Source organism: Octopus bimaculoides, chromosome 3 (assembly GCF_046866305.1).
Source record: "Octopus bimaculoides isolate indiv1 chromosome 3, ASM4686630v1, whole genome shotgun sequence".
Taxonomy (NCBI): Eukaryota; Metazoa; Mollusca; class Cephalopoda; order Octopoda; family Octopodidae; genus Octopus; species Octopus bimaculoides.
Window position 1 is genome coordinate 122,475,684 of NC_142930.1, and position 15,000 is coordinate 122,490,683.

General features: G+C 33.6%; 1 protein-coding gene across 5 annotated transcripts in view; it reads left to right on the forward strand.

Moving 5' to 3' along the window:
• Positions 1-15,000, forward strand: part of LOC106873942 (uncharacterized) — a 66,408-nt gene that overhangs the window by 7,660 nt on the left and 43,748 nt on the right. For 3 of the 5 annotated variants that reach the window (XM_089349551.1, XM_089349552.1, XM_089349554.1), the window contains 6 exons: positions 551-664; positions 7,553-7,666; positions 9,100-9,666; positions 12,117-12,230; positions 12,335-12,448; positions 14,824-14,934. In XM_089349551.1, coding sequence (XP_089205677.1) covers positions 551-664; positions 7,553-7,666; positions 9,100-9,666; positions 12,117-12,230; positions 12,335-12,448; positions 14,824-14,934 — 1,134 coding nt within the window. The remainder of the gene's footprint in view (positions 1-550; positions 665-7,552; positions 7,667-9,099; positions 9,667-12,116; positions 12,231-12,334; positions 12,449-14,823; positions 14,935-15,000) is intronic. The other 2 variants (XM_089349555.1, XM_089349556.1) reach the window with 1 other exon arrangement.

The window sequence follows — 15,000 nt, forward strand, 5'->3', positions numbered from 1 at the left end:
AAGAGCGTAGACTCGAAACGTAAAAGATTTTCACACTTCCCGGGCGTTAAACTAATACATCTGTTTGATGTTTACACACCCGTCTCCATCTTTTGTTTACTTCTTGGCTTCGAAGATAGAAATGACAAAATGACGGATACTGCTTCATTCTTATAGAAGATTAATAACAAAGAGGCGATTTAAAAAGAAACAAATATACAATAAAGCAAAAACATTATTACACATAACCGTTGGTAGATATAGATATACTGTCTACATTTATATGTATATACACTCACATATGTGATACACTCATACGCGCGTATATATCTTTATACACACATACGCACACATACATATATGCATGTATATTTATGCATATGAATATGTATATTTATACACACACACACACACACACATATGTATATACACACAAATACATATATATATTATGTGTGTGTTGAGTATGTGAAAATGTGTATATATCTACGTGTCAGCATGTGTTTTTTTATCACCAAAATTCCATTGCAAATATAAAAATAACTGGAAAATATGGCTTTTTGTTATACAGTGATGAATCCATGCCTCCGTAGGCCTTGTAAGAACGGTGGTGTATGTCGTAGGAGGGGACATCGATTCTCGTGTAAATGCCGACCTGGTTATATTGGACGTTACTGTAACGTCTGTAAGTACAACACTTAAAATAATCAATTTATTGTTATACATGTTTTTCACAGACTTATTACAAGCGCATCTTGCCAATATTCAAAATCGTTAATTACAAATAAAATGAATGGATGAATTGTTCGGTAAATAAAAGATGTCTTGGACAGACTTTGGAGATGGTATATGTTTTATTCTGATGTGTGTATGTTTGTGTGTATCTGTCACTCTATCTATCTATCTATCTATCTATCTATCTACTTATGTGCATATCGATGAAGTTGTTTATAAATGTATGTGCGTATATATATATATATATATATATATATATATATATATATATATATATATATATATATATATATATATATATATATGTTTGTGTGTGTGTATGAAGATGAATAGATAGTCTAATTTATGCTACAACTGTTTCGGTAGTAAACCAATTTTTTGATACCTAATGTATCATATCATTATTATATGTGCTACACTAACTGCCATTTCACCAGGTGTATGTAAACTATCGGAAGAGAAAAAAGCAACCCGCATGCAAAATGGATCATCTGAAATCTCAGGAAGAATTCATATTAATATCTTCAGTTGTATGAAGTGGTTAAATTAGCAATTCATATATGGATATATAAATTCGTATAAAATATATATAGGTATATACGTAATACACGTACTGACGTATGAATGCAAATTTTAATTTAATGTTATAAATTTATACCTAGCTAACTAAAAAAAAAAATCATTTCCTAACAAAAATACTCAATGGTGAAAATAAAGTCGCACTCATTATAAAATGAGTACAGTCGGACAGGGTGTTTTGCGAGGTTGAATATAGCACTGGGCACAGCACCTTATGATAACTGTTACATATATGTATATATGCTTATAAATAAGGGCAAAAAAAAAAAATCCCTTTGCCCTTATTTATAATTTGTTTGTAATTTTCACCTTAAAAGGTATTTTTTGATTTGTTGGCCACTGATAAAATTTTTTGAAAATTTTATCCTATATTAGATGTACATGTATATGTATAGGTGTATATATGCATATACAAATGTATATTTATATGCATTTATATTTACACAGTATATATGTATAAAGATGCATATCAATATATGCATATTCATCAAACGCACACTTGCAATATATATCGGATGCAGACTGTATCGATAACCAGCTAGAGGAGGCGTCTTCTTGGGGTTAAAAATGGTAGTAACGACGGTTCGTTTAGAACAGCCATGTTGAAGTGGTGACAAACATTACTTTCCAGTATAGTTACTACTTTCATCTCTTATAAAGATTTTCTAACGAGCTACTTTGCTTGTTGCAAGATCAGTGACTAGTTGTCACTTACCTTTTAAAAACTATATAACTACTGTTAACTTTAGCGGACAGGCATCCACCATTCTGGATGTACAAAATTAGCCCGAAACCAGTCGGTCTGGTAGTCCTGACAAGTCACTAGAAAATGGTAAGAACGGTGGTGTATGTCGTAGGAGGGGACATCGATTCTCGTGCAATTCAAACTTGAATTACGGAAAAATATGGATAAGTACTGTTTTTTACTTTGCTAAAGATTTTCTACTATTTGAAAATAATATGTATTCTTGTTTTTTATATTATTCATTTGGTTCTTTATAGATTATTTTTAATAGATAGCTTATTTAACACTAAATTATTTAGAAGTTATAGTTTCATTTCAACATAATATTAGAACTTCGATTTGAATAGTGTTGATATATTTTCGATTATTTTTGATTAATAATTAATCTTTATTGTTTATAATATCGTTAAAGTTTTTTTAAAATTAAAACTTTGAATATATATATAAAGTTTAATATTTTATTTTTAATTTTTTCTTTCCTAATTTTTTCTTCATTCATAATTTTTCCATTCATAATTTTTTCATTCATATTTTTATTATTACGTTTGTAGAAATAAATAATCTTGTATTTTTCTATTATTCAATTGATTTTTAATTATAATTAAATAAACGTCTTTAGCTTTAAATAGTATAGCTTTAACTATCACACCGGTTAAATATGTACTAATTTTATCTTCATTATTATTTTAAACTTAAACTTCGTTCAAGTTGTATTTAAAACAATGATAATTTAAAACAATGATAATTTATGTAAGATGTTTTTTGTATATAATATACATGTTATTATAATGGATGAAGGGATGATTATTGAATGGTTATTATTTTGATATTATGATATTTTTAATAATTTTTCTATCTTTATATAATAAGTATTTCATATTAATTCATTTGGTACTTATTGTTGGTTGAGAGATATATATATCTAATTATTGTTCTACTTACGATCTGACGATTAGATATATTTTTGAATAGAATTTATTTTCGATAATTTCAATTGATTTTAATCGATTTAAATTTCCTTTCTATTTGAAAATTAGTTATGAAACACGTGTAATCTTTTTATTATATTTATCTTATGATATTTACTTTACTTTATATTATACTCATTTATTGTGCTTTTAATTATTAATTTTTCTATATGTGATAGTGGATTTTCATCGATGAGTTCTTGAAACTTGGTTATTTTCCCTAAAACTATATATTTTATATATATTTTATCTATAAAGCTCAATTTAATTTTAATTTTTTATAAATTGATTTTAATTGAGTTTTTACCTGTAATTTTGGATTTTGTCCCTAATATTATATATATATATATATATATATATATATATATATATATATATATATATATATGTATGTATGTATATATATATATGTATGTATGTATGTATATATATATATATATATATATATATATATATACATATATATATATATATATATATATATATATATATATATATATATATATATATATATATATATATATATATATATATGTATATATATATATATATATATATATATATATATATATATATATATATGCATATAGTATATATAAATCACAGTCAATTTCAGAGTAGTCGTACACTGTAAGCACGCAGCAAATGTATTCCTTTAACTACTTTTTCAAGTAGGTATTATATTGCCATTTTTGAACTTACCACTCATACTTCTCTCCGAAAAAATAGCTCCCTTTGTTGTTGACTAAAATAAACTCGCAGAAGGCAAGTTTCAACATTTTCCTTCAAATTCCTTACATCATTTATCTGGTTGTTTCTGACAAGAAATTTCGCTTTCATGTAAAACAACTATATTTTGGGAGTCATTATCCGTAATCTACTCCCAAAACACTTCAGTAGCTCTACTTTGCATCACTTGCAAACTTATATGTTCTATGATCATTAAAGTGCAACGACCTCCACAATAACTAGCCTTCAATTTGGTTTTCTGTTCCTAGGTTAATCGGAAACATAGATTGCCATGCTACTCATAAACCTTCTCGCTAGTTCAATTATTTGGTGAAAAAAAAAAATACCACCAAAGCAACTTAAACCATCCAAAGGACGGGTGCGTTTGCAAGTATATATATATGTAAATAAATATATATACACGTACATCCCTATTTGTTCACACGCACACATATACGCGCGCACACGCTTATATGACTGTGCATATACATATTCATCTCCCTTTCTCCATGTCTTCCTTTCTATATATATATATGCACATATAGCGCGTTACATATATCTATTACATATATATTACACGAATGTATTTATGTGTATGTATGTGCAGACAAAAGTGCATGTGTATCTGTTATGGCACTGTGTGATATATATATATATATATATATATATATATATATATATATATACATATGACTTTTATATATTTTATATAGCGATCAATCCATGCCAACTGAGATTGTAAGAACAATGGCAGGTATATCAAGTGAGGATATCGCTTCGCCTGAAACAGTTTATTGTTATATATGTTTATCATAAACTTGTTGCATAGATATCTTGCTAAAACACACACACACACACACACACACACACACACACACACACACACACACACACACACACACTCACACGCACACACACACACACACACACATATATATATATACATATATACACACACGCATGTATGTATATATATGTGTGGGTATGTATATATATGTATATATATGTATATATGTATACATATATGTGTATAAATCTATGTGTGTATATGTATATGTATATATGCATACGCACACACACTCACTCACGCACACATGCATATATACAGAAATGAGCGTATTTCCGCACGGATAAGAGTATGAGAAAATTGGGTATATGTACGACGGGTTTCTTTCAGTTACCATCTACCAAATCTACTCACAAGGCTTTGGTCGGTTCGAGGTTAGAGTAGAAGAAACATGTCCAAGTTGCCACACTGGGACTGAAACCCGGAACCATGTTGTTGGGAAGCAATCTTCATACCACACAACCATATCTGTATCTATTATCGTTTCGAGAATTGAAGCTGCCTGCTAAACAAGTGGCAATGCTCTTTCGTTCCAGCGAAGAGAAGTGTTACTGTTTTGTGGTCAAATGAGTCAGTTGATGTGTGTATATAAGTATATTTGTTCTCATGGATAACTTGGATTTATGTGGGTGATATTCGTTTCATTTTAGTATATAAGTGTCTGTGTTTCATACTTGTCTGAACTTTAGTACACAAGTACTTGTACTTAAGACTGTGCACTTTAGTATACAAGTGCGTGTACTTCACTCGTATGTGTGCTCATGCTTTCCATAATGTGTGCTTATGTCTAATTCTGGAGCATTTTACACGCTTTACATGTATTTAACCTGGGAAACTCACATAGAGAATCTCTTGAACGTTATGAAAATTTTAGCTGTACCACTGATTGATTGCATTTAGAGAACTGGGATTAGTTTGGGTTGTCCTTTCTTTGGAGAAGTATAGTTTTTCTAGGGATTTTGTGACGATCTGTTGTTATGCAGTCCAGTGCGACTACAATATTGGGGAGAATGAGAATCTACAGTCTGGGTATAAGATCTGTAATTTTCTTATTGTTTCTCCTTAAATGTGCTCTTCTTCAATTGTTTTTGATGTGGTATTCGCATCAACTGGGCGACTACAATGCATGATTTTTGGCCCATAAAACAATGTCTGATCTGTTGTACGAATATCAAGTTGCTTTTCTTCTCGGGATGTTCCAACAAAACTCTTTGTTTTTATAGGCGTAAAAGCTTTCCAGTTCTTGTGTGCCTTCAGTATGGCCGTCATGACAGTCCTGTCTTCGTATGGTACTGTACATTGAATTTGCGACAATGTCATGTCTCATGGGAAAGTAATATCTTGCAGATATTTTTTGAGCAGTTGCTGATGATACGTAAGAAGTCCATCATACTGTCATGGCATTATCGTAACGTGGAGGTCTAGAGATACCTCTACCTCTCTACCAGTTATTTAATAAGAATCTCCTGTTTGCGACTAGGCAAAGTATAGCCTTCTGGGCGAGCTGTGATGTAGACATCGCAAGTCCAAGAGAGGCTACTAGCCTCGTTAATATATTACTGCTATGTAAGGCGGCGAGCTGGCAGAAACGTTAGCACGCCGGGCGAAATGCTTGGCGGTATTTCGTCTGCCGTTACGTTCTGAGTTCAAATTCCGCCAAGGTCAACTTTGCCTTTCATCCTTTCGGGGTCGATAAATTAAGTACCAGTTACGCACTGGGGTCGATGTAATCGACTTAATCCCTTTGTCTGTCCTTGTTTGTCCCCTCTATGTTTAGCCCATTGTGGGCAATAAAGAAACAAGAAACGTTAGCACGCCGGGCGAAATGCTTAGCAGTATTTCGTTTGTCTTTACGTTCTGAGTTCAAATTCCGTCGAGGTCGACTTTGCCTTTCATCCTTACGAGATTGATCAATTGAGTACCAGTTATGTACTGGGGATCTATTAGATCGACCCCCAACATTTCGGGCCTTGTGCATAGAGTAGAAAAGAATATTGATGCAATGTAGATGCGACGTACATACCCATGCGGTATATATGTATGTATGTGTGTATGTATGTATGTCATTATTCTGTCTTATTTCAAGATTTCTTGCCAGTAGGGAAAGAGCCGGTTTCTAACCTAGATCCAAAGCTCCATCATTAAAATTTCAACACAAACAACAGGGTATTTTCGTTTGTCTGTCTGTATGTATGCATACGTGCAGATTTGTATGTTTTGTTTTATGTACGTATTTTCATGCATATACTTGCATATCTAGACATGCCCATATATGCTTAAATGATAAACTTCTGGAAAGTTTTACAGATTTTTACAGTTCCACTGATGGCTTGTATCTGTAGTCTTCGAACCAGCTTTATCCTTTCTGGTTTTGAGAAGCCTAATTTCTCAAGATTGGTATTTAGGTAACGTGTTAGGTAACGTGTTACATATCCTAGTACCCCAATAATTACAAGTATAAACATGAACTTGTAATCTGGATAGAATAACTGCAAACTTCTCAATAGTTCAGCGTAGGTATTCTCTTTTTCACTGATCTTCAGTTTTATGTTAACATCTGCTGGACGGCTGATTTCCACAGCTGTACACATTTTCTCTTTATCCCAAATCATTATATCATTGTATGTATGCATCTGTGTATGTATGCATGTAATGTATGTATGCATGTAATGTATGTATGTATGTATATATGTTTCACGTAGCAGCTGATTCAACCAGCGAAATTGTATCCATGAATCACAGTGTTTATGTATGCAAACAAACAAATTTTAGAAAGTTTTATTCCTTATATTTCACTACTGTCAGTACCTATGAACTTGAAAATTAAGTATATTTTTTTTTATTGCTGCAAATATAGGAGAAAAGGGAAGGAAAAAAGCTAGAGAAAAACATGAGAAAGGAAATTTCTTCGTTATTCCATTGTAAATATACACAACTCTGCGAAATAAAGTTTTTATTTCTTTAATACAGTACTTAATCCATGCCACAGAAGACCGTGTAAGAACGGTGGTGTGTGTATGAGGTCAAGAAATGGCTTCCACTGCAAATGCCCACCTGGTTATACTGGACAAAACTGCCAAACATGTAAGTATAGCATAAAAAATAATCATAGCCAATTGCCGTAGATTTACGTTAGTTTTTTTTTTATAGAAGTATATCAAAAGGGCTTACGTAGGAGCCTTATGGAGACATTCAAAGAAAGTGAATGAATGACTGGCTTGGCGATCTTCGTCCGCTTTTGGAGCTTGCTTGATGTTATTCTAGGCGATATCTATCTATCTATCTATCTATCTATCTATCTATCTATCTATCTATCTATCTATCTATCTATCTATCTATCTATCAGAGGCAACTACAGGTCATCAGCATCACTCGCGCTCATCACAGATTTCGCATAAGACGAATGCCTGCTCGAAGAATTTCATGTTTTTCTACTTTCTTTCTAACTTCAAATGACTTTTTTTTTTTTTTCAATATCTAGCACTATGTCTTTCTCCATTTCTAAGTTAAGGGTAAAAATAAAGCAACCCTGCAAAACACAACTGATCTTTACACATAGACACACAGAATTACACCAATCAAATAACAATAGCGGAGTGTACAACAAACACCAGTACTAGTGACAATAGATGCTAGTTAGTTTTTTACACCTACTAGACTCGTTCGTATTAGCCCGAGTTGCTGGATAAATTTTCTCTCCTTTAAGAGTATTGTAGAACGGAAACTTTTCATTGATTGGCATTTAAATACTCATCTCTATAGAAATGCACCTCTAAGACGACCGCTAGATGCTGAACGAAAATAAATACGAAAATAACCAGGCTCAATAAAAAGAGCCCGAGTTATTGGTTGCAATTACAAACTTAAAGTTAGTGTTGGCAGAAATTAAAGCTTGCAAATACACGTTCACTTTGCTAAATTTATACTCGGGCTAAGCCCGAGCAACTCGAGTGCCGGAGTCGCCGCTGATATATATATATATATATATATATATATATATATATATATATATATATATATATATATATATATATATATATATATATATATATACTGCACCAATTCTTTTTGCCTGTTTTTCAATGCTAAATGAAAAATAATAAAATAAGATGAAAATTTATATATCTCTGCCTAAATTTACAAACACACACACACGCACGCATACTCACACACAAACAAACACACACACACACACATACGTGGCCTGATCAATAAGTAACCGGACTGTTGCCATAGTAACGAAGCTAAGGCACGTAAAGTAAAGCCGCTTGGCACAGATTGACCTTATATATTTATGGATTTACTTATATTCTCTTCGTTATTGCTCACTTTATAGAATGATATAGTATTTATAAATTTGTTTGAAGGCTATGTCATTTTCAAGAATCCGTTTAAAGTGTAGCACTCTTTAGATTCCTAGGAATGATTTAGTGAGGATAAAACTAATTATGTGTGATTCCTATGTGTCAGTAAGGCAAATTATATTTTTCTCTTATATTTTTTTTCTGTTATTATAGTCTGCAGAAGGGCCGTTGCTGATATTGTATTCGTTTTGGATGAATCAGGAAGTATCACACATCGAAATTTTGAAGTCATGAAATCGTTCGTAAAAAATCTCATTTACATTTTCCCAATTTCCAGAACACAGGTTCGTGTTGGTGTCATTACATTTAGCACCTATATAAGAAATGAGTTTAATTTGAATAAATATTTCACTCACAGACAATTGTATTATGCCATTAATAGAATTCGATACAACAGCGGAGCAACGAATACTCATTTAGCATTGAATTATCTTAAGAGACACGCATTTCAATCTAGGGCTGGAGGTCGAAGACTTATCCCGAAAATTGCTATTGTTATTACTGACGGAAGATCAACAAACCCGAAAATGACGCGACACACTGCTCAAATTCTAAAAAAATCAGGGATTCAAGTTTATGCCATCGGTATTGGAAACCAAGTTCCTAGATCTGAATTGGTAACCATTGCAAGTCATCCAAGCAAGGAATATGTCTATGATTTACATACATTTAGAGATTTGTCAAACATCAAATCTGGTCTGGCGAGTAAAACGTGCCTAGGTAGGTACCATTTGAAATTTATATTACAGTAAATCACACATACACTGCCATGCTAGTACATTCAAAACTAAAAACGTATACTTACTTGCGCACACAACCAAGCGTAACTGTCGCAGACATAAGACACAAATACGCATGCGCCAGACATGTACACATAAATCTAGCCATACACATGAAAATCTACACAAACAATTACACATTCACACTCAAATATATCACCTGGAAAGTTTATCTTGTACGAATGCTGTTCATTTTTATTCGAAGGTGGTAAACTCACTGATAGTTGACGATAATCCGCTGATTAATGATTGTAAACAAAGTCAAAAGAGGAATGTGCATTATTAGCATGAAATGTCATTGCATTCACTGCTTAAATACCAAGTCTTTGATTGGAATGAGTCAAAATACCAAAACATTAAAAATATATCCGTTTGGAAAATTTTCCTTAACCAGAAATATTAGAGGAGGAAAAGTTCGTGCGCTGTGCTACAAAAAAAAAAAAAAAAAGAAAAAGGCTTTTTTAAATACATTTTTGTGGTGTGTGTGTTCCTTTAGTTCATGTCATGTTCGTCCAAAACGCGCTTTGTATGCAAAGCTGCATACCGCCAGAAAGACCAGCAACAAGATTGAAGAATTGGAAGGTGGGGAAGTTCTGTTGCACCCAGCCTATAGTCCAGACATTGCTCCATCTGACTACAGTCTCTTCCGATCAATGCAGCATTTTATGAAAGGTCACCAATTTGAGTCATTTGATGAAACTGAAGAAGCCTGTCAAAAATTTTTTGATTCAAAGCCGAATGATTGGTACTTTGACCAAATCCGAAAGCTTGCAGATCGTTGGCAGATGGTCGTGGAAAATGATGGTCTTTATTTTGAAGAATAGTTGTTGTTTTTCAATAAATTCTTGCATAAAAAATCATTATTTTAACACGGCACACGAACTTTTCCTCAACCTAATATTTATATACACATATATATGCATTTGTATATATGATGCAAATATGAATATGCAAATGCATGCATGAAAACGTATACCGATGCAGAAATGCATGCATAAAAGCACGCTCTGATATAAACACATTCATACTTACATTCAGTTCTTTTGGTTGCGGGTCTCCCAGAACGTTCGTCAATATCGACATTTTTTGGCCATCTTGGAAACGTCTGAACCATTCGTACACTGGTGAGAAGGTGCTTTTGTCTATCAGGTGGTCTACAACAAAATCATCTTCTCTTGGCAGCTCATTAACAAGCAACTGTCAAGCCCATACCTAATCGACTTCCATCTTATATATGTGTGTATACGTATGTATATATAAATACATACATACATATATATATGCATCTATCTATCTATCGATCTATCTATCTATCTGAGATTGCAGATAATATTTCTGAATCTCTTTGATTCTTTAAATGTGCTGGCCCCCTGATAATTAATCGATATTAATTAATATATTAATATAGGACTAATTACCAGATCTTATAATAATATATATATATATATATATATATATATATATATATATATATTTATATATATATATATATATATATATATATATATATATATATATATATATGTATATATATATATATATATATATATATATATATATATATATATATATGTGTGTGTGTGTGTATATATATCTATGTATGTATGCATGTACACACACACACACACACACACACACACACACACACACACACGCAAATAAGAAGACTTTCAGGATACGAAAGGATCGGGTATTTCGATAGTAAAAGCACCAAAGTAGAATCGGGGATAGCGCACCTGTGTACCGACAAAGTGCACTGACATATACACACTAACTGAAATAAATACAGATATGCCCTTTCACTTATATATCTGCAAGTACTGGCTGAATCCACAACGTAACATCAAAGTCACACAGGAGGACACTCACGGAACGTATTCCACAGTCAACTGTAGATCCCAGATCCAAACGCATGGGAGGTTCCGACTTAGGTGGAGAATAAATAATAACACAACACTACAGCTGTTTCAGATGCATTCTTTATTGATGAATAACAGTGTTACAGCATGCAAAAAATACCCCGTTTTCTTCAGGTTAATAAAGATGAAAATTAGCAATTGGAGTCTCTCACAAAGCAGAACATAGTGCCAGACAACTCAACTAACCTCATGTTGGCTGTTGGTTGAGTCGTCCTGGCATTATGTTCTGCTTTGTGAGAAATTCTAGTCGTTAATCTTTATCTTTATTCACTCGAAGCAAACGTTTTTTGCATGATGTAACACTTTTACTCATCAAAAACAAAAAACGCGTTTGAAACAGCTATTAAAAAAAATTCTTTTATTCTTTTACACGTTTCTGTCATTGGACTGCGGCCATGATGGAGCACTACCTAAATATCAGCTATATATATATATATATATATACATGCATTTCTCTTTCTTACAATTTTAGCTTCAGAGCCCTGCAGGGGAAATCCTTGTCGAAATGGAGCAAAATGTGTAAATTTGTGGAAGAATTTCAAGTGCATTTGTAAATCAGGCTTCCGAGGAAAACGTTGCGAAATAGGTAATTTTGGGAATGCATATTTCACTCTGTAATTTTATTTCATTGTTATTCCATTGTAAATATACAGAAGACTGTGAGATACGACTCTTATTTCTTTCATACAGTGGTTAACCCATGCCATAAGAGACCTTGTAAGAACGGCGGCGCATGTATCAGAAAAGGACACAGATTCACCTGTAAATGCCGACCTGGGTATACTGGAACATACTGTCATACATGTATGTATAACATTAAAATTAATCATTGTTAATTGACAAAAAATTATCATAGAGTGCCTTCCAAAAAGTCTACACTCCCGTTGAAAATTTATATATTTTGTATAATTTAACCGGGAACAACACATTTTTTCAATTCTAATGATTGTTAAATAATAAGCAGATCCATCACACTTTCCTTTGATATAAAAATTACATTTAAAAAATTTCACACTGATTCTTAAAATCATATATATGTGTTGTTCCTGCTAAATTTGTTGTTGTTGGCACTCCGTCGCTTACGACGTCGAGGATTCCAGTTGATCCGATCAACGGAACAGCCTGCTCGTAAAATTAACGTGCAAGTGGCTGAGCACTCCACAGACACGTGTACCCTTAACGTACTTCTCGGGGATATTCAGCGTGACACAGTGTGACAAGGCTGACCCTTTGAATTACAGGCACAACAGAAACAGGAAGTAAGAGTGAGTGAAAGTTGTGGTGAAAGAGTACGGCAAGGTTCGCAACCATCCCCTGCCGGAGCCTCGTGGAGCTTTTGGTGTTTTCGCTCAATAAACACTCACAACGCCCGGTCTGGGAATCGAAACCGCGATCTTATGATCACGAGTCCGCTGCCCTAACCACTGGGGCATTGCGTCTCCACCCCTGTTAAATTATACAAAATATATGAATTTTCAAAGGAGTTGTAGTCTTTTAGAAGGCACTGTACATATACTAAAGTTTCTTGCCGCTGTGGGGAAATGTCTTAGTCCGGATGTTTGCGTTATAGCGTGTAGTGCACAGATGTCCATTAGCAGGAGGCGAAAAGCGCTTGGGAGTGGTGGCGGAATTGTTAAAACGGGAATGTATATAAGTACAAAGACGATATAGAGAATTCATTTACGGGTATTCTATCAGCATTGTATTGTACAGATACATAAGATGGTGAAATAAGATTTTTAGTTCTTTGATACACTAGTTGATCCATGCCACAGAAAGCCGTGTAAGAACGTTGGCGTATGTGTTAGGAAAGGAAATGGCTTCCACTGTAAATGCCGACCTGGTTATACCGGGCAATATATATATACATATATATATATATATGTATATATATATATACATAGTTATGTAGCTGTGCTGAGTGTGACGATGAACTGCACCCGGTGCAGAAGCTCCAGTTGCACAGTACTGGATTTGTGGCGAACGTAGAGTCATCTCTTAATTAACATTGCCCCAAGACCCGTGCTGTAGTTTCAGCTGAGAGCTGCGGCCATGCTGATGCACCGCCGTATGTTAATACTTGTTAGGCTCCCATCTATAGTTTAGATAGATTTCGCCGGGTAGTGAAGACTCATGCTGTTTTTGAGAAATGGAAGAACTCTGATATGAACTCTGCAAAACTTGCATAAAATAGCATCAGTCATCTCGCAATACTTGACACCGGAAAGAAGGCGGCGAAATGCTTTACAGTATTTCGTCTATCTTTTCGTTCTGAGTTCAAATTCCGCCGGGGTCGACTTTGCCTTTCGTCCTTTCGGGGTCGATAAATTAAGCATCAGTTGCGTACTGGGGTCGATCTAATCGACTGGGCCCCTCCCCCACAATTTCGGGCTTTGTGCCTAGAGTAGAAAAGAATACTTGACCCTGGAACCTGCCGACCAAGAAGGTGGCACAATTGTACAACATTATGTCATTTTGACCCGTTTATGACTGGATTTAATAACGCACGAGTAAAGAAGAATTTCAGATGGCTATCATGTCATAAGATGAGGCACAGACCATATATATATATATATATATATATATATATATATATATATATATATATATATATATATATATGTATATATATATATATATATATATATATATATATATATATATATATACATATATATATACGTAGCATATGTATATGCGTGTGTGTCTTTGTGTACATGTACATGTGTGTGTGTGTGTGTGTGTGTGTGTATCTATATTTACATAACAGGTAGCAGCTGATTCAACCAGTGCAATTGTTCACTTAAGTCAGGGTTGTTATGTATGTAATAAATAAATAAAGAAAAATAAAGAAAAGGTTTATAAATGTTTATAGGCGCAGGCTTGGCTGTGTGTTGTTCCACAATAACATGGTTCCAGGTACAGTCCACTACGTGGCACCTTAAGCTAGTGTCTTCTATAAAAGCCTCGGGACGACTAAAGCCTCGTGGGTGGATTTGACAGACGGAAACTGAAAGAAGCCCGTCCTATATATACATATATCTCTATGTGGCTTCGTGTCAGTGGTTGTACCCCGCCACATCGCTTAACAACCAATAAAAGGAAACCCCACTGTTATTGCATTGTACAAATACATAAGACTGTGAAATAGGACTTTCATTTGTTCTTTTATGCGCTAGTTAATCCATGCCATAAGAGACCTTGCAAGAACGGTGGCACATGTATTGGAAGAGGACGGAGCTTCAGCTGTAAATGCCGACCTGGATATAGCGGACGATACTGTCATGCATGTGAGTATAGCATTGAAAGCAATCATATTTTATAACTATAGATTAACGATATTTTACAGGTGCAGA